This window comes from Pan troglodytes, chromosome 21, assembly GCF_028858775.2.
Source record: "Pan troglodytes isolate AG18354 chromosome 21, NHGRI_mPanTro3-v2.0_pri, whole genome shotgun sequence".
Taxonomy (NCBI): Eukaryota; Metazoa; Chordata; class Mammalia; order Primates; family Hominidae; genus Pan; species Pan troglodytes.
Window position 1 is genome coordinate 17,046,423 of NC_072419.2, and position 21,078 is coordinate 17,067,500.

Below are 21,078 nucleotides of genomic sequence, written 5' to 3' on the forward strand. Positions count from 1 at the left end.
CCTGAATGTAGAATGGCTCTTACGGTATCTATAATTTGCAAACTTCTTGTATACTATTTACATAATAGTTCTCCAGTTAGAGATCTTTAACACACCTTCTTGTTTTTTGGAATGTGACAAGTTTTATAGCTAGTATGGACAGGAGAGAGGATAACTTTAAAATGTGGTGAATAGGGCTGGGCGCTGATGGCCTATGCCTGTAATGGCAGCATTTTGGGAGGCTGAGGCAGGAGGATCGCTTGAGCCCAGGAATTTGAGGACAGCCTGAACAACATAGCAAGACCTTGTCTCTTTAAAAAAAAAAAAAAAAAGGATTAAATAAATATGGTGAGTTGGTTGCAGTGAGCAGTGCTTCTGTATCATCAATTAGAAATATTGCAACGGTTTGATCTTTCAGTCGCCTGTTAGTTCATCCAAGGAAAAGGAAAGGCAGAGAGCCTTGTTTCTTTGCACGTGTGACACTCAGAAGCCAGCAGTTCTGCAGGCAGTTTCCTAAGGTCTGGCTCCCTTGGCAAACATTACCTTGGCTGCAGGTAACTTTATTCTTTGTGAATAATGCCAGCCTGGCCACCGTTGCCCTCTTCTGGTAAGGGGCTAATGCTACAAATGTACTGAGTTTTACAAGGAAGGAAAACTCAAGCTCGATTTTCACTTTGGTCAACTGTGCTATGCCAGCTGGCATAAATCCCTACAATGAAATGAATGTTTGGTTTAAAATGTTGTAATGTATACTCAGACCATGGAACCATGTGAGGGTCTAACCTTATTTACAGTTTTGGCTTTGAGGACTACCTTGGGTATCCATATCATTTCCCACAGTTGGGCCACTTTCTGTTTGGCAAAAAAGATTTCTTTCAGCCATTTCTCTGCCTGTGAAACCCTGTCTGGCTGCTTCATTAGCTAACACATGTGTGAATTTGCATCATTGATAATGGCAGCAAATGCAAGGAATATGGTTTTAATCAAATTTTAGTATCTAATATCTCTGAAGCTTAGGGCATAGAACATTAGAGGCCTGGGATAAACAATTCATATTCAATAGCAGCATTTTAGCATTTCTTGGTGACATATTTACACAATTTATAATTTAGAGATGAGTTTATGTTACATGGTAAAACTTGAGAATATGCTGAAATAACGCACTGTGTTGGGAGGGGGCAATGAAAATATGGGGCTACTATGGCAGTTTATGCAGGAACTACTTTAAGGGCAGTCCTTGTTGCCCTACCCAGTGCTTAATTTTTTGTGACCAATCTTTGGTTGGCACCTCCCTTTCCCTCCCCAACTGGGAAGAAGGTAAATACTCCAGTCAACTAAGTGGGCTTTGTGTTTAATGGAACCCGTAATGAATACTTACAAAGGAAACACTGTTTCGTGAGGCATGTACTTCCTTACTATAACTCTTTTTAAAATTTAGATTCTTAAGTAATCCATTAGGTTGCAGTTTGGCCCAAAGAGTATCACAGATAAAAGCTAGCTACCATACTCGTTTGGATTATTAGGATCTAAAGACATGATGTTGATCTTTTTATGCTGGATCAGTTTGATATTTACAGTTCAGTTGATTCATGTAATTTTTCTAGGAATTGAATAGCAACAAGAAATACATCTAATATCATGATCTCCTTATGACATTAATAATACATGAGAAGAATCTTTAAGTTTTACCCTTATGCAAATGCCCCATGCAAATTACCCAAAATAAAAATGGTTAGGTAACAAGGTCTCTCAAGAGAAAGATCATTTAGATTTTGACAAAAGTAATGAGATAGCCTATTTTTTAGATGTTGTCTGTTCACAATTCCTGAATTTATTTTTTAATTCCTTTCTCCCTGCCTCCATCCCTTCTTTCATTGATTTAGGCCCTGTTAAAAGCTAACAGTGATATAAGAATGCTTTATAGAGCTGGGGTAGTTTGTCAGCTGGCCAGGTGATGAATCATGGAATAGAATTCTTTCTGTGACCAAATTAAACCCTAATCCCATGAAGAAAGCAGTCATTGACAACTTCTGGCAAGGTAAAGACTAAGAGGACCCTTTCTTTGTTGTTGCGGGCAGCTGGGAGGATGAGCAGCATCCACACTCTTTGGCTGAGCATTTTGTAGTACCTCTTTGACCCAGGGCCATTTGTACCTCTTTTTCTTCCTCCTCTTGGCCTTCGATCCCTACAAATTCTCCAGGGCTAAGTCAGCTGGCTCCATGCAGAAGCTTTTAGACCAGGGTTTCTCTACTTTGGCACTAATGACATTATAGACCAGATGATGCCTTGCGGTGGGAGCTGGCCTGTGCAGTATAGGGTGTTCAGCAGTATTCCTGGAGTCTACCCATTAGATGCCAGCTGTGACAGTCCTAAATGTTTCCAGACATTGTACACAGGGAGGAAGGGAGCAAAATCACCTCCTGATTAAGAATCTAAAATTACAGTTCTAGATTCTTATTGATAAAGCCCTTCATTTTTTTTTTTTTTTTTTGAGACAGAGTCTCACTCTGTCGCCCAGGCTGGAGTGCAGTGGTGCCATCTTGGCTCACTGCAACCTCTGCCTCCTGGTTCAAGCGATTCTCCTGCCTCAGGCTCCCGAATAGCTGGGACTACATGTGCATGTCACCATGCCCTGCTAATTTTTTGTATTTTTAATAGAGATGTGGTTTCATCATGTTGGCCAGGCTGGTCTCGAACTCCTGACCTCAAGTGATCCACCTGCCATGGCCTCCCAAAGTGCTGGAATTACAGGTGTGAGCCACCGCACCAGACCTTCTTTGGCTGTATTATTTTGAGGTAAACTGTATTGTCACATTTCACCAATAGGTGCTGATTCATGGCACACAGTGGATTGCAGCCTGAAGGTTTCTTAATTTAAGGAATTAAGGGTGGGGAATAAGTTTCCTGTTGAGGACTAATGCCCAAGGCAGAGTTAATCAAGAGGCACATACCAAAAATAATTTAGTGTCTTTTTATCTCACCAAATAAAAATACTCAGTTCCCTTGTTTGTTAAATTAGGAACAGGCACCATAAAACTTTATTTCATAAGAATAACTAATTGTAAAGTTTACACTTGTCACATTAAGGCAGAGGTGATGAAGGAAGGGTACAGGCAGGCAGATGATAGATGAAGGAAAAGTAGAATCTGATTTAGAAGGAAAAAAAGGCATTCAAGGAGGATAGAAAAGAGACTGAAGGAAGAAACATTAGAAGAATTTGAGTGTTTTGGAAATATTACCTGCTCCTCAAATAGTTGTAAGATTGTCATGAAAATGTATCACTTTTTACCTACCATATTTTAAAGGGATTAGAAGATTTATCAGTGTTCACAAAGCGTGAGTTGCTCTAATTAGTAAATCTGTAGGGAATCCTGTCTAAATAGCAGAATTGGAGTGGAGGGTGACATTTGCAGGTGCAAAGAAGCTCATTATATTTTGGTTTGTTAAAAAAAAAAAAGAAGAAAGTGACCATCACCAGTGAGGGCAGGTGGAATCAAGCAGACACCAGGATCTGCCTCCCTATCTCTAATGTGTAAGGAAAAACAAGGTAGTTTTCTGCTTCTCTTTTTCATTTTATGAGTGTGAAAGTTATGGAATTTACTTAAAACAAGGAATAATTATTAAACTGTTCAGAGTATATGTAGTCTCCAAATTTAAATAGTTGAAGGTAATCATCTCAGCAGTGGGTCTCAACCCAGCCAGCGCATTAGAATCAGGTAGGGAGATTTTAAAATATACTGATACTCAGGCCCCACCCCGAGAGTCTGATTTGATTTCATTGGCGTAGAATTTGGACATAGTTATTATTTTAAAAGCTCCCCAGGTGATTCTGAGGTGCTGCCAGGGTTGCAAACCACTCTTCTAGGCCAGTGAATCTCAAAGTGTGGTCTCTAGACCAGCAGCATCAGCATCACCTGGGAGTCTGTTAGTAACGCACATTCTCAGCCTCACCCCAGGTTTAAGTCTCACCGTGGGGCTGAGCTTTAGCAATTTGTGTTTCTTTTTGTTTTCTTTCTTTTCTTTCTTTTCTCTCCTTCCTTCCTTCCTTTCCTTCCTTCCTTCCCTCCTTCCTTCCTTCCTTCCTTCTTTCTTTCCTTCCTTCCTTCTCTCCTTCCTTCCTTCCTTCCCTCCCTCCCTTTCTTTCTTTCTCTTTCTTTCTTCTTTTTGTTTTTTTAATACCTAGCCGAGCACAAAGCTAATCAATGTGTGTTTTTAACAAGCCCTCCTGGTGAATCTGCTGCTCGCCCAAGTTTGAGAAACACTGTGTCAGGCAGTGGGTAGTGGTGTTTTGAAGACATCGAATCCTGAGAATCAAGGGTGTGTAATAGTGGATGCTGGCAGTATTACTCTGAAGTCAATGCTGTGGTCTTCAGTGTTCATTTGGCTCAGGAGGCTCTTCACTTATCCGAGGAGGATGCCTGGGAAATGTAACTTCCACTGAGAGCCTTTATAAGGCTTAATTGCTAATGTGTAGGTAGCAGCTGATACAGACTTGTCCCTCCCACTCTTTTCAGCCAAGCTTTCAACCTCACTCTAAATATTCTTAATTAATGATCTTCGGCTTCTGAAGCCATTTCATCAGTGGTCTCCTGTCCCAGCATGTTTCCCCTTTGAGCATTCCTTGAAGAGGGTGTTATTCCCAGCAGTCAACTAGAAAAGGAAAGTAGAGGTGGCTCTACATAAGTCCTGTGACCAATTAACGACCTCCCTTTATTCCTCTTTGTAGTTCTCTAAAAATGGGTCAGAGGAAGAAAAACTCGGCTCTCACCAGCAGACCTCGCCTGTGTTTGTCTAACATATTCTGTCCCATTTCAATTTCCTGCCTTAGGCATGAATTGGTTGAAGATTCCCTTTGAACTCTTACTCATTCTGTAGAAATTCTCTGTGATGAAAGTAGTCATGGGATTGTTTCCTGAGTTCTGAAGCAGAGCAGAATAGTGAGGGAAATTCAGTGCCAAAGTTTAAGGTTCATTCTCAGCAAAACTAAGGGATTATTTTGCATTGAATGAATTTTGAATTTTGTTTTCTCATTTGATAAAGCTGAGTGAGGGTGAAAGGTAAAGGGAAACAAACTTCTTAATCCTTTGTCAGTAACAGTTTTTATTGCTTCATTTTCTATTTACAAGGAAAACACCTTTAAAATAAAACAATTCTATTGGATCAGCACCTTCTTTGGTAAAGTTCAAAGAAATTTCCCAGGTTAGTCCCTATCATTCCCTCACATGTGGTCCTTAGGAGCCTTCTGGAATTCCCTGCAGGATGGGATTCCCCTTGCATCACTGGGCACTTCCTATTATGAGGTTCCCGATGTTGCTTGCCCTTTGTGGTTTTAGTCTCTCACTAAAATAATAGAACCAGGATTTCTGAACCAGGAGTCACTTTAAGGAAGTGTCTAGGCTGTCCAATGTGGCAGTGACTAGTTTATATGTAGCTGTTTAAGTTAATAAATTAACTGCTTATTAACCAATTTAATTAGAAATAAAATTTAAAATTCACACCAGCCTCATTTCAGATATTCAGTAGCCACATGTGGCTTGAGGCTAAGGTATTAGACATTGTAGATATAGAACATGTGCATCATCACAGAATGTTATTGGACAGCAGTGGTCAATTTTGTCACCCTTGTTAAATAAGATGCTGAGACTGAGAATGATGTTTGTTAACTACTCTCAATTAGTTAATTCCTGTTTGTGGACACTGCAGTCTGTTTTCTTTTTGAATTTAATCATAACATCTCTGGGAGGGCAGGGATTATTGTCCCCATTGTACAGATAAAGGGATTAAGATTCAGAGAGGCTGAGAAACTTGGCCCTGGCTCTGTGGCCAGTAAAGGGGGCAGCCAGTGTTTGCACACATATGTATCTGTATGACTCTAAAGCCCATGCTTTGCATGTTAAAGTCACTAAAAGGTCAAGTACTCAGATTTTTGGGGTCTATAAGCCCACATTTTTAGGTGTAAACTAAACAAACAAAAAACCAGGAAGCCAGTGGTGCATTGGATGGTTGAAGTAACTAAATCAGTCCAATGCAACAAGCCAGCAGTCAATCCTTTCCTGTGTAGTTTTCCTCACTCCTCACAGGGAGACCAGTGGCCTATGATAACAGTGCAATATTTATTCAGTTGCCCATTTTAATGGGCTTTGTGTCAATAGAGTTTTCTCCCCTGGGTTGAGTGGCCAGTGCACACCCCCTGCGGCAGATCACTTCCTGTTTGAAAAGTCCTGCTGGTCTGATCGTCTTCCTTAGGTGGAGCCAGTACCTGTCTCCTTATGGTTTCTCTGCTTCATCTGGTTCTCTATCCCTTAAGGCCCTAGAGAACTAAGGATTATTCTTCCACCTTTAAAAGCCCTGTTAATATTATATTATCCTGGCTATTCTTTTTTAGGTTAATCATTTTACTTTCTTCAGCTGATGCTCATGACATGATTTTAAGTGTTGCTGTTATCCTGATCACTCTCATTTGGGTATGTGATAGTTTGTCTCAATTTCAATATTGAGAGTAATTGAGCACTAAATGCATAAAGCCTCATCCTGTCACTTTTCCCGGCCACTGCTGTTAAGGCAGCCTAAGATGAAATTAACATCATTTATAGCGATGGCACTCTGCTGCCTGCTCACAGCACTTACTCTTGACTAAGAATGCCTCCACTTGGGCTGTTAGTTTTTTGGAGCCAAATGTTATATGACCCTTACATATATCCTAGTTTAATTCTCTCTAGTTAGATTCCCTCTGAATCACAGAGGTCCAGTTTTAGAGTTTTGTTTTGTTTCCCAGATCCAGTTTTTGCTACCCCAGATATGCACTGTCCCCTTCTTTGCAGTGACATCCACCTATTTTGTGGGTATGTCCCCTATATATTCATCCATTCCAGTGCTGGAAATGCAGACCAAGACCAGGGTCGAGGAAAAAGTTGTTCACCATCCCCATCCAGGTTGCTGTTTGGCCATTAATGGGTCCTGTGGTTATGGCTGTTTAACTGGTTATGAACCCACCTGTCATTTCATCCACTTCTATTTTTCTGTTGTTTTATTCACTAGGACTCATTTGTTCATAGATTCATTTCATTAATATTTATTGAGCTCCTACCATGTGCCAGGCCCTTTTGAAGGTAGAACTGTTAGGGTTTGTTAATAGATTGGATGTGTAATATGGGAGAAACAGAGGCATCAAAAATGACTCCAACGTTTTTGACCTGAACTGGAAGAATGGAGTTACAATTAGTTACCATGTTTGAGGGTAAACATTAATAGTTTGGTTTTGAACCTGTTAAGTTGTAGACGTCTATTTGACACCCAAGTGGAGATGCACAGTAGGCAATTGGATGTATGCCTGTGGAGGCGAGAGGGAGGTCTAGGCTACAGCAAAAAGACTAGGAGCTCTCAGCATGTAAACTGCCCAGTGTCTGAAACCTTGAGACTGATGAAAGTGCAGATGGAGGCAAGGAGAGGTCTAAGGACTGAGCCCTGGACTCTCTAGTGTTGAGAGGCCAAAGTGATGGGACAAGCCAGCAAAGGAGACTGAGAAAGTGTGGCCAGTGAGGAGGGAGGAGAACGAGCAAAGCTGACTTCTGGTGTCCCAAGAAATCAAGGAAAGCAGGAAGTGAAAGAACCACTTTGTTAGATGGTGCTGAGGTAGAGTAGTATGAGGATCATGAACTGACCATTGGGCTTGGTGACATGCAGATCATTGGTAACCGTGACAGAAGCTGTTTTAGTGGAGTAATGTGAATAAAAGGATGTCATGAGGAACTTCATTTGATTCTGGCTGAGGTTCACGTGTGCTTTGTCAACTGCCTTCACCAGTCATGGCAGCTAAGAATATTGTCAAAGAAGAAAATGAGGTTAGTTTTTCATAATTGGGGTTTTCTTCAGGCTCTCCCTTAGTAGTCTGTTATGGATGAAATGTATAGCTGTAAAATCCATCTTTCTCTCCTTTTTGAAAAGTGCAGCATCATTTCTGTCTCTCTAGGTTCTCTAGGTAACTCTTGTGCTCCTCCTCATCCCGGTGGTTGAGCCAGGCTCTGGTGCCCTGGGATGGATTCCTCTGAGCCCAGTCATCTAACTCATTAAAGAATTTAAATGCAGTTATATCTGTTCCTTAATTGTTTGGAGTTTACAGCCCCCTTTCTTTTCATTTCTGGCCTTTCCTTTCTGTTTCTTCCTAAGGCTCTCCCTTCATCCAGCAGGTAGATCTCTTTTTCCCTTTGGATTTTCATCATCTTTATCATCCTAATTCAGAGGTGAATTTTGAAGATGCTCAGCAAGGCACTGTTTTATCTGTAGCTCTCACCCTGGCTACACATCACATTCACCTCTGGAGAATGTTTGTTTGTTTGTGACAGGGTGTCCACTCCAGTTGCCAAGGCTGGAGTGCAGTGGCACAATCTTGGCTCACTGCAGCCTCGACTTCCCAGGCTCAGATGATTCTCCCACCTCAGCCTCCTGAGTAGCTGGGACTACAGGCGCGCACCACCATTCCTGGCTAATTTTTTGTATTTTTAGTAGAGATGGGGTTCTGGCATGTTGCCTAGGCTAGACTCAAACTCCTGGACTCAAGCAATCTGTCCGCCTTGGCCTTCCAAGGTACTGGGATTACAGGCGTGAGCCACCATGCTCAGCCTTTTTTTTTTCTTTTTAAAGAAAATCATAATTTACACTAAAGTAACTATTTTCTTGTATTTATGATAAAATGGTGATTTTTTTACTTGTGAGTTTTACAGTTGAAATATATTCTGGTGAATATATTTCCTGTTGTATTACATGGTGAAACTTCATCAGGTATTTTTTTCTTCCGTTCTATTGTAACCTCAAAAAAAGTTCCTGTGTTCTACAGAGAATGCTATGAGTATTCTTCCAGGATACAAGGGGGCCTGTAGCAGGGGCTCTTAAACTTCAGCATGTGCCAGAATCACCTGGAGGGCTTGTTAAAACACCGGATCCTGGGCCCCTCTCTGTAATTGCTGATTGAGTAGGTCTGAGTAGGATCCAAGAATTTGCACATCAAATCAGCTTCAGGAGATGCTGTGGCTGCTGGTACTCTGGGAATCGGCTGCTGGTACTCTGGGAACCGGCTGCTGGTACTCTGAGAACTGGTAGTTTAGGCTTGAGGCTCTAGTGGGTAAATATCCCTAAGGTCGTACACACAGAGAGCTTTCCTGAACTAGCAGAGCCAGGATGGTAAGTGTGGCCAAGGGTACAAACAGGCCTAGCACTTGACTTTGTTGGGGCTCTCCAAGGTTCTGGTAACCCTGAGCCCTGAAATAGTAGAAACTCCTCATTCTGAGGTTGTGTTTTAGTTTGCAGCCACATACTTCAATGCTGTTTTGTGTCCTGTAAAGGTCACACTTAGCCCTATCTTTGGCCTGTCAAAGTTGACGCCCGCTTTAAAAGAGTAAATGTGTAGCCCCCTTGATACACAGTACTCATTCTGTGACACAGCTGTACATTAAAAAACAAAAAACAAAGCAGTACTCATACAATGCTAATACCCCAGAAGAAATTAAATGACAGCTGGATTGAGCAGAGAGTACCTGTCATAGCTTTATCTGGCAAGTCCTTTGTTATATTAGAAAGTAAATGAGAAGATTCCAGGGAAAAATTACCACTGTGGGGGGGATTCCTTAAATTATTTTACCTATAAACAAATAAACTGAATTCCTCTAAGTCATCCAGAATCCCCAAAGTATTTATCAAAGACACTTTGGTTCCACCCACAGAGGTAGGAAAATTATGCTACCTGTCTTTCCTCTTCCTTCCTGCTTCAAGAAATCTCCCTCCAAAACTGGCCACCCTTTAGAACAATCTGCCAACCTAGATGTTGATCTCTAGGGGAATATTTACAGGGGTTTTCTTTGACTCATATGTAGTTTGTCATAAATTCCTCTAACTCATAAACTGAAAAGCTTTTCTTTCATGTCAGGATTCTTCACAAATATTAAAGAATATTTTCTAACACGTTAATTCTTAGTTTAAAATCAAAGCCACATTCCAATGCCTCATGATCACACATGTTAGATCAAGTAGTGGACAAAATTTGTGGGTGCTGATATTCCTGTTGTTTCCCATACTCCTGTTTCAGATTATAGATGCCATAATTGATCCAGAACATGCTCCTGACCAGCATAAATGTCACTAAATATGAGTGATGCTTGTTTCCCAGCCACTTTGCACCCTCTCAAGTCAGGGGCCTTACGGACGAGTACATTACAGTTTCTGTCAGGTTGTCTTTTCATTTCATGTGCTCTCTTGCAGAAATATGTAAGAGGAGAGTTCATAGTTTTACTTGTAATGTGGTGTGATTACAAGCCATCTGCTCTTTTTCGTAGAAGCAGTGTGTGGCCGGAGTAAAACCGTGCAGAAGAATTATGAGGCATTTATTGGCTCTTAATAGGAATAGGTGGAAACCTCTGCCCTACCTATCTGTAAATCTTATGGAACTAACAGTTCAGAATTCATTTGAAAGTCTTTGGAATTTAAGACAAATTCTACCTTTGGAGAAAAAAAAGAGAAAAGCAGCCAATATTTCTTCCTTGAGCCCTTTGTATGGCTGGCATGGTGCAGAAGCCTCATGCCCACATTGTCTCATGTCATCCTCAAAATAAAACCATGATGTAGTTTTCATTGCTATCTCCATTTTACGTTGGAGGAACTTAACCTGTGTCTCAGAGCCACTGAGGCTCAGGGCTAGGATTTGAAGTCAGGTCTGTGCTGAACCAAGCCACTGTTTTACTCATTGCCACACCTGCTGTGTCTATGCCACTGACCAGTCAACTGAGGGAAGGTACCTGCAGGTTTATACTTGAAATAATCATGTCCTGAAAACCATTAGGGAGGGTCTAAAGAAATGAAATCAGTTCTCATCTTTCGAAGGGACCCCCAGAGAGCCTATTCCCAAATGTATTCTTCATGCAGTGATGGCTTTGAGAGTTTGTGATTCAGCCTGGAATTCTACCCCAGGGTCCCAGGGGCATATGTTAAATTTAAGCAGCCCTTCATAATAACATGGTTGACCATTGCTTTATTCCACGCAGTACTTTGCCTCCCGTCTCAAATCTTACCCAGGGAGACTGTGAGCCACCCTACAGCACTCTGGGTCAAAACACCAAACTCTTTCTCAGTAGGATACCAGAGATGATTTACTGAAGGACATCACAGCCTCTTATTTGATTTTCTCCTCCTTTTAGAAGCTGCTGTCAAAGTCATTTGTTCTGCTTTTCCCTCATCTTTCTTTCCCTTTCCTTTGTGTTTTACTCTTTATCTTTGTAGAATCCTTCCCCAACCATAGTAATAAATCTGTTGTGGAAAACAAGTGACTGGGAAGTTACACATCCTTGACCTGTAGTCAGAGGTCCCACAACAGACACTGAACAGGAGACAGGAGCTCCCTCCCCTCCTGAGTCCTTTTCACCTCAGACAAGTCCCACCCTCCCAAGCATCCCTTTAACCCGAAAAACTCAAGCTTAAAGAACTAGTCATCCATTTGCAACCAAGGAAGTTTCCTTTAATTGGTCTGGATTCACATTGTCAACCAGGGCTTTGTACTTGCATCTTGTTCTGCCTGATTGACTGGAAAGTGGGGAAATAGCCATTCCGATTCACGAGTGACAGTATTCTGTGCATACCTGGGGCAACCTTAGTTGTAAACCATTAGCTTGATTCTGCAGTGTTTTTTTTCCTGCATTCAGGGTGCAGGTAAGAGGGAGGTAATCCCTCCTAGAGAGAGAACAAGCCAGCCACTTAATTTTCATCACTGATACATGTTTTCATTTAACAAACACTCTTCACGACCATCTGTGTGCTGTCAAAGTCATTTGTTTTGACTTTGTACTAGACATTGACAACCCAAAGGTAACAGAAGGCAGCTCCTCCACAAAGGCCACCTGGTGGATGGCCCATAGTGGACTGACAGAGGACAGTATGAGGTGCTAGTCTCAGTGTGACTCTTTTATAACCTCCACAGGAGGACAGACACTATGTGTGCAGGTAGAATCCAAGTAAATGGTTGCAAACCAAAATGACCAGGAGATGAGATCTTAAAGGGAAGGCACCTTGAAGGCAATTTAGTTCAGTCCACTCATTTTGTATATAGGGAAACTGACAGTAGAGAAAGGAGGTGGTTCAACCCCTCCTAAACTGGGGCATCATTAGAAGAGATTCATGGTCTTTGGACTTCCTGCACCAGGACATTCTCCTATTAGTCATCAAAGGGCTTTCTCCAGGGCTTCTTTTTTTTTTTCTGAAACGGAGTCTCGCTCTGTCGCCCAGGCTGGAGTGCAGTGGCATGATCTCGGCTCACTGCAAGCTCCGCCTCCCGGGTTCATGCCATTCTCCTGCCTCAGCCTCCCGAGTAGCTGGGACTACAGGCGCCCGCCACCAGGCCTGGCTAATTTTTTTGTATTTTTAGTAGAGACGGGGTTTCACCATGTTAGCCAGGATGGTCTCAATCTCCTGACCTTGTGATCCTCCCGCCTTGGCCTCACAGAGTGCTGGGATTACAGGTGTGAGCCACCACACCCGGCCTCTCCAGGCCTTCTTTGTGTGTTATGATCTCATATTCAGGCTGTGTCTAATTCTGTTACTGAGATTATGGAGTGTTCCTTGTACCCCACCTGACAAGTATTGCCAGGTTGGCAAGGCACTGCACCAAACAAAACCCAGTCATGATCACCAGCGATCTCCTAAAAGAGAAAGAGTGCTTTTAAATTTCTCAGTGTTTCCAGAACACCAAGGGGTAATACTTTCTGCTTTTTGAGTTGTCACGACAATTAAATGCAATAATGTACAGAAAGGGCTTGACACCAAGTCTGGCACACAAGTGCTCCATGAATCTTAACTATTGTTATTGCCAACTTGTTCACCATTAGTAGATTTTTGCAACTGGACTAAATATATAGCATATTCCAACAGAATGACTCTTTATTCTCCCATCTCCTGACCTGTCTGCTAGTTTACTGAGTATGCCATCCAAAAGGTATGCTGGTTCCCTTTCTTATATGTAAACTACAAGTTTGGATTTCCTGGGCCAGTATTTCAGGTGAGTAACTGGCCAAGGGAATTCAATTGACAACACACTTGCATTGACTTTTCTTCAGCTTTTAACTCTCTGGATAGGGATTCTTAATGTTAGGAGACTTCTCTTCTACCCTCACAGCTCTACCCCACCTCTTGCAGGGTTTATTGCTGTCATCCTCTGCTGCATTCTTTTCTTTCCCTTCTTCACCTTTTCTTCTCCCTAACCACCCCTCCCACCTCGTTCTTTCTACAGTGAGGCTTTCACTGCCTCACTGCACTTGTGTTTCAGCATGGGGCCCTACAGTGGCATGGGGCCCTACAGTGAGCTCTCCGTATCTGTGTTGGAATGGAATCAGACATGGAATCAGGCTGCCCAGGGAAAGGAGCTGTGGGACCCTGTTGAGAATCCCTGGTGCAGTCACCAGGCACTAAGGCATAGGCTGTTTTAGGGCACACTTGGCTGCCATTGCTCACCTAGAGGGGATAGGGGCCAGCTCCCAAATAAAGGGGAGTGGGTTCCAGGCTAGACAGCCTAAACATGCTCCCACATGAGGCTGGAAGTGTGTCCTGAGTAGCCTTCCACAGGGGTTAAATTTCCTCAGAGTAATGTCTGGCAATGTGGAGTCTCTCAGATCTGGATTTGATTCCTGGGTCTGGCACTCACTGCCTGTGTAATCTTGGACTAGACCTTCCCAAATTCAGCTTCCTTATCTACGAAATGCGAATAATCATTGTGCTCCTTCACCCAGAGTGGCAAGGATTTAATTGAATGGTCTGAGTAAAACTTAGCACAGTGCCTGGAACATAGGTGCTCTGTAAATGGCAATCAATATTTTAAACTGTGATTGTTTAAAAATCACATCACTATAAAATTTTACATTGTAAGATATATGCAGTTTGTGGTAATATGAAAATATTTAATATGTTTTCTAGAACTTTTTTGTAAAATTCACACTCCAGGAAGAAAATTTCCATGTCTTCTGAGGAGGCCTTTAGGAGAAACTCTTTCTAGCTGTAGTATCAGAAATGATTCAGTTATCCTCAGCATGGATTCCTTCTCATCTTCTTGACTCTGATTTGCGCTGTATTTTTCACATTTGTACCTAGGAATCTCAGAGCCAGATGTTGCAGAGACTTGGGACTATGGTGGGAATTTCGTGCAGGCCTATCATCGGTTTCATATGTTTTTACCCTTGTTTGCCTTTACTTATTCTCCCCATTTTTAATCTTTGCCTCGTTACTTGAAGCTGCCTTATACCCTCAATGCCAGGTAGGTGTAAAATGCCAATGATGATTTGTGTGGCTTCTCAGCGACAGACCCATGTATGTAAGCTGCCTCTGGAAACCCGGTGGGCGTGGTAGAAACGGACCACATGCCTTGGGCCTCACCCTTGTCCTTCCTCTCCCTCACACCCAACCACATCCTCTTACTTCTGTCTTCTGAGTGTCCCTCAAATGTGCCCCTTCCCCTTCACCTCGAGATCACCTTGCTTGATCTCTTATTTGGGTTCCTGCAGTGGCTTTGAACCTGTCTGCCTGGCTCCGGTGATTTCCCCTTGCCCGCCCATGCTCCACACTCCTACCCAAGAGAGCCCTCCAGCCCACCAGCCTCCTCAGCCTGTCCAGGGCCCCTCTGTGGCCTGAGCCTTCCTGCCCTATTGGCCCCATCTGCCAGCAATGCCCTGTGTTTCTGCATTGAGACTCTTTTCCGTCTCCAAAGCACGCGAGCTCTTTCTCTGCATGGGGTGTTATTCATTTTTCCTTCTGCACTCCTTTCCCTGTTCCTCAGTACTTGACTGCGACACCACCTTCCCTTCCCTCACCTTCCTCAGGCAGAGCTGTCACTCCACTCCCTCTGGTCCTTGGGTATGTGCCATGGTCACACATGCCACAGTGCCCAGCTGCTGCCCCTCCCTCTCTCAGGGCCTGGCTAGTGCCCCTGTGAAACTCAGCAGGTGTTTCATATGATCAATGAGTGCATGAGAGAATGTGGGGACCTTTCTACATCTCTTAAGAGTTCTGAGTCTGCTCCAGAGATGGCTTTGTGGGTGAGAAATGTTAATATTTTCACCTTTATTCTTATATTTAATGTAAACACAGAAGACAAGACCTCCCACCTCTGAGGACTTGGAAATAGTGTGAGTTGCACCTCTGGAATTCTTAGGAAAGAGATAGGAAAAATAACCAACACGTTCAGTTGGCAGTGAGTTTCCAGTGAAGTAATCCTAAGATTCTTGTATTCCCATTTCACGAAATATGAAAAATGACTGCTTGTTGTTGCTGATGGCAGAGTTGTCGCTACTCCAGAATAGGGAGAGAGGAAGTTGTTCTATGATGTATCAGTGCACTGGGCCGAATAGTAACGGCTTGGTCCCTGGAAAGGGCTTAGAGCTCTCCCTTTGCAGACAAGGCTGTGATTTGCCCAATTCTTGGGGCTAACTTGTTCTGTCATCTGTTTTTTTCATTTGTCTTCCTTTCATTAAATATTAAGTATTCACTGAGGGCTGGTAGTGTGTTGGTCACTGGGGATACAAGGTTGGCAGAGGTATAGACCTGTCTCCATGGCTTATAGCCTAGGATGGGGGCCCTACATGGACCAGTCACTTAATGTAGAAATAAATAATCACATGAAGAATGGGCTGGTCCAGAGCAGGGAAAGAGAAACTGTTCAGAATAGCTTCACAGAGTTGACCACACTCCTGCTAGGGTTCGAGGATGCATAGGATCTCAACAAGCATGGAAGCAGCGAGGCAAGTTGTAATGTAAGCCAAGGATGAAAAAGTCAGGTGCAGGAGACAAAGACATGGGCCTCATTAGAGGCTTGTGAGTTGCTGCTCTGAGCTGCAACAGGAGTGGACTGATCCGATTTATAGGTTAGAGATTTCCCAGATATGCATTGAGGGTTCATCCAGGACACCGACAGAAGTGACTGTAATCTTCCAAGTGGGAGAAGATAGGAGCAGCAGAGCAAGAGAGAAGTGTGTGTGAGAACGCTCTAAAAAATTAAAATGGACAAGATGCGTGACTGATTCTGGAGGGTTAGGGGAAGGGAGGAGTTGGGGGTGACACCCCTGTTGTTGGCTGAATCCTCTGGGTGGAGGGGATAGAAGCCAGACCAGACCCTGGCTGGGGGACTCGCAGCCCAGTGCATGCAATGTGAAGCTATTCCTAGCAGCCTGATGGTTGCTCAAGAGGTGGCTTGGCCTCTGCAGAGTGACCAGTTCTGGGCTGAGAAAGAAGTGATGGTTACCATGTTGCTTCTCTCAGGAGAAAGCTGGAGAGTTGATCTTCTGAGACTAGAAATAACCTTCTCCTAATTAGGGGGAGGAGAAAGGGAGGCTGTGCTGCTGGCAGTGTAAGAAGCTTTCTTTTCTTTTTTTTTTTTTTTCACTTCTGTTTTCTCATGAGAGACAAGAAGCAAAGCTTTGAGAGCAGGGAACTTTGGAAAGGCAGAATACCTCTGCCTAGTGTGGGAGGGAGTTGAGAGAGCTCAGAACTGCAGGCTGCAGAGGGAGAGCCCCCTGCGGGGGAGGGGACTGCCTGCCAAACAGTGGAGGCTTCCAGAAACCCCAGGAAAGTCTGCTCACCACAGTAAGATTTGACAATTTATTTTTCTAAAAAGAGACATTCTACTCAATCTGTTTATTTTCAAACTTAGACTAGGTTATTTGTGATCAAAGTCACAAAATGGTGAGAAAAATACCAAATTGGACCTTACTATTAGGTTAATTCTTCAGCAAGCTGCTGTTACAGTATCAATTCAAGTTGCTTAAGCTTAAGATTCCCCTCCCCCCACCCCCCCTTTTTTTTTAAAGAATTAGTTTTGCGGTGGTAGGAGGGTTACAAGAAAAAAAAACAATTAGTTTTGCTAATGAAAAGGTAGCAGTGAACTTGGTTTAGATTAAAAAATCAGGAAAGAGCACCTGTAGGAACCTGCAATAAAATGTGTTGAGACATATTTTACCGCTTTGGAAGGGCTTTTATTCCAGAATCCTTGGAACTTCAATGGGCCTGTGATTGAATTCAGAGGCCAGTGAACTTGCATGGGAAAAAGTTACGTCTTTATTGTGATCAAGTTCTAGTAAATTTAGTTTTCCTTTTTATTATGAACGTAGGATTCATAATAAAAATATGAATAATATTAGCAATATTTGTCACCATTAGAAATTATAGCTCTTTTCATATTACATTAAGGTTGTTGCAGATAATGAAGATATCATTTATGCTTATCACCACTTCAGATTTGTAGTAGTACTAGATCCATCACTATCCATCACTATGTGACAAGACCCAATGCCTTAATAAACAAGGACATACATTCCTATGTCTCAAATTTTTCTTTCGTTAAGATAACTGTACTTCAGTGTAATTGGTTTTCTTGTTAATCCTATGTGTTGTGTTTCATGCATTTAAAAATATTATTCTGAGCAACTTTCATCAGCTTCACAGTTGGCTAAATAAGTCCATGGCACAGGAAAGGTTAATATTCCGTGGCTAAGATCCTGTAGTTGGTGGCATGCGACCTCCACCTGGTGGCAGCATACTCCTTAAAGGTTAAATTCTGTAACCAACAGTTGAGAAGAACTTTAACAGTATATTTGAGTGGTTTTCAAACATTTTTTATTACAACCCACAATAAGAAATAGGCTTTCCATCATAACTGAGTACACACTTACTTACATTTCACAAAACAATTCTTGATCTTACCATATGACACACTGATATTTTGTATTGCATTCTAATATTATCTTCAGTTCTCTTTCATTAAAATAAAATGCTGGTTGCAACACACTAAACTGTAACACACTAAAGTGCACTCTTTTACATCATAGGAAACCATCTTTCAACGTGCTTCACAGTTTATTACCCGGTAAACTTCATTTGGGTCTCCCACACATTTTCAGGGACGTAATACCTACATTTTCAATAACTGCCAACAAGTATGAGTGCATTTTACACAGTGTTTAAAAATTGTTTATTATTGATATATAATTTAAATATAGTGAAAGGAACTGATTGCAGTGTGTACATAACATACCCCATCAAGATACAGAATAGTCTTATCACATACAAAGTTCCTTTGTGACAGTTCTCACCCAGTTTTTTACCCCCCTGGGAAATTACTGTTTTGATTCCTTTCATCACACGTTGATTTTGCTGTTTTAGAATTATATATTAGATGGAACCATACAGTATGTGTTATTTTGGTCTGGTTTCTTTTGCTCAACCTAATGTTTTTGAGATGAATACATGTTGAGTTTATCGGTAGTGTGGTGAGTAGTGTTCCATTGCATGAATATAGCACAATTTGTTCTCTTGTTGTAGACTTTTGGGTTGTCTTCACGTTGGGTTATTATAAATAAAACTTCCATGAATATTTGCATACAAGTCTTTGAGTGCACATATACTTCATCTCTCTTGAGTAAACACCTGGGGAGGGAATCATTGGCTCAGTTGATAAGTAAATGTACGTTTAACTACAGGAAACTGACAAACCCATTTGCCAGAGTGGTTAGACCATCTTACATTTCCACTGGGAAAGTATGAGAGTCTGGGTTGCTCCATATCCTTACCAACATTTCATGTTATGTCAGTCTTTTTAATTGTAGTCATTCTGGTGGGTATTGTAGTTGTATCTCTTGGCGGTTTTAGTTTTAATTTGCCTGATGACTAATGATATTGAATACTTTTTTCATTTTCTTATTAGCCATTCATTTATCCTATTTGTGAAGTGTCTGTTCAAACTCAGGTTTTTTGTTTTGCTTTTTTTTTTAAATATCAGTTTGTAGGACTTCTTTACATATTTTGGGTACCAGTCCTTTTTACCAGATACATGTATTTTTGAATACATAAATACATTTCTCCCAGTCTGTAACATACCTATTTATTTTATTAATGGAGCTTTTTTCGTTAACAGAAATTTTTAATTTTGAAAATTTAACAATTTTACAACTATTTTTCTCAATATTTGGTGCTTTCTGGATCCTAAGAAATCTTTTCCTATTCCAAAGATCAGGAAGATAGTTTTGGCTTTTTTGTCTAGGTGTGTGATCCATCTCAAATTAAATTTTGTATATAGCGTGAGGTAGGTGTCAAGTTTCACTTTATATTTACATCTGATGGTCTAACCATTTGTTGAAACTACTTTCCTTTCACTGTTGATATATAGGACAGAATTTAAAAAAAAAACAAAACTGTCCAGCCAAGGAAGTGAAAAAACTGAACCTCTGAGTCTCATAAACCGAATCTCTGGGTCTCTCAGACCATCGCCAACCTCGATGTCCCATTCCTTACCAAATTAGTTTGTTCACAGTTATCTTGTGATTCTCAGAAATTACTTCACTCATATGTGAGGATTTATAAGGCAACAACTTTTCACAGGGTCTGTAACTGTGCTATCCAGTATGGAACCACTAGCTACATGTAGCTACTTAAATTTAATTTAAATTTTATTAAACATTTAGCTTATCAGTTACAATAGCCACATTTTAAGTGCTCAGCAGCCACATATGGCCACGTACGGCCACATATGGCTATCTTATTGAACAGCATATATATAGAATATTTCCATTATTTTCTAAAGTGCTGGACAGCGCTAGCCTATAGAATAAGAACAGAGTCAGGCTTTGTACAGTTTTGTAGCATACTTTAATGAATTTTGTTTTGTTTTGTTAACTAGCATTCAGTATGTATCTTTATCTTCTTGCTTATTTCTCATTCTTCCATGTTCCCATTTCAATTCCAAAGTGTACCGTCCTAGCCAATCCTTTTGTCCGTCTGAAAATGCAGTATCTTATATCTGTTATTTGCTGCTTAGAAGAAAGAATTCCCCTGGCTGTGCATGGAATCATTCTTTTGTGGAGCCTACCTAGTACTGACCTATTTAACTTCTCTCGATGCTTCACGTCTTCCAACTACTGCCGGGATGCTTGGACATCCCCTTTCAAGGTGCAGCCCAGAGACAGATATTTTGTCTTTCCTGTCTTGATTAACATTGCATCTCTCCTTAGCATTTCCACTGTAAATGTTAAACTTAGGGAAAGTAGTAGATTATGACCTGTAACCATGTTCTTTATTAAAAGTTCTGTCTAGTAGTGAACTTTGTTGCCATTTCATCATGAGCAACCACATAGGAATTTGTGAGATTTTCTCTCATTGTTTGCTGGGCATGAGCCGCACAGACACTGACTCTGCCATTAATGTCTTTCAGTGTGGGAATTTTGCTGTCCTCGTGGATCTTCATATCTTGCCACAAGGTTCAAACAAAGATACAAGCTGGTTTTCTGAACAGAAGAAAGAGGTACAACAAAACTTTCTACTATTTAATTGCAAGTAGCTGCTGCTGCTATAAGAAATATTAGCTCTTTCCAGCTTTCATTTCTATTAGTGGGAAAAAAATGTTGAGTATTTAATCCTTGAAAAACAATTGTATTCCCAATGACAGACACATATGCAACCCACTTTTTTTTTCCTTCAGAAACTGACACATTCATAAACTTCATATGCTACTGTATTATTTAAACCAGACATTTTATACCTCTTTGTTTTGGGGGAAGGATTTCTATATATTAAAAAAGAGAAGAAGAAGAAGAAGTTAAAGTGACTATTTCAGTAATCAGGGATTTTAACCTGACTGGTTGTGAAGGATGGCCTGAGCACCTGAAGTAGGTGTGGCAGTTAACACAAGGCTGAACCTTCACACCCATCTTAAAGCCTCAGCTTTTATTTTCTATCATCCTTGTATTATCGTGAGCCTTTGACAAGTCAGGAAATACTTGACGGTGTTCCTTCTCACAATGGTCAGTCAGGAAAGCCAGTAGCCGGGGGCTTAGCAGCGCATGATGCTGGACTTCACTGAGCCTCAGCCTCCTCATCTGAAAGTGAAGAGGTTTGCCTAGATGCCAAATTCACTCCTGGTTCTAAGTTTCAACAATCCCACCCAAGTGCTGCTTGTGGTGGAGGTTTACAAGCTGCATTGAGCTCTCATCATTACTTTGCCTCCTTCTCCGATCCCTGCTCACCAGAGAGCAGGAGTAACCAGCTTGTGGCTTTTACATACCTTTAAAAATATCATTATCCATGATGTCC

At 41.5% G+C, this 21,078-nt stretch overlaps 1 protein-coding gene across 2 annotated transcripts in view; it reads left to right on the forward strand.

Moving 5' to 3' along the window:
* Positions 1–21,078, forward strand: part of SLX4IP (SLX4 interacting protein) — a 192,495-nt gene that overhangs the window by 100,521 nt on the left and 70,896 nt on the right. For both annotated transcript variants that reach the window (XM_063802675.1, XM_001169452.7), the window contains one exon: positions 20,201–20,290. In XM_063802675.1, the coding sequence (XP_063658745.1) occupies positions 20,201–20,290 (90 nt within the window). The remainder of the gene's footprint in view (positions 1–20,200; positions 20,291–21,078) is intronic.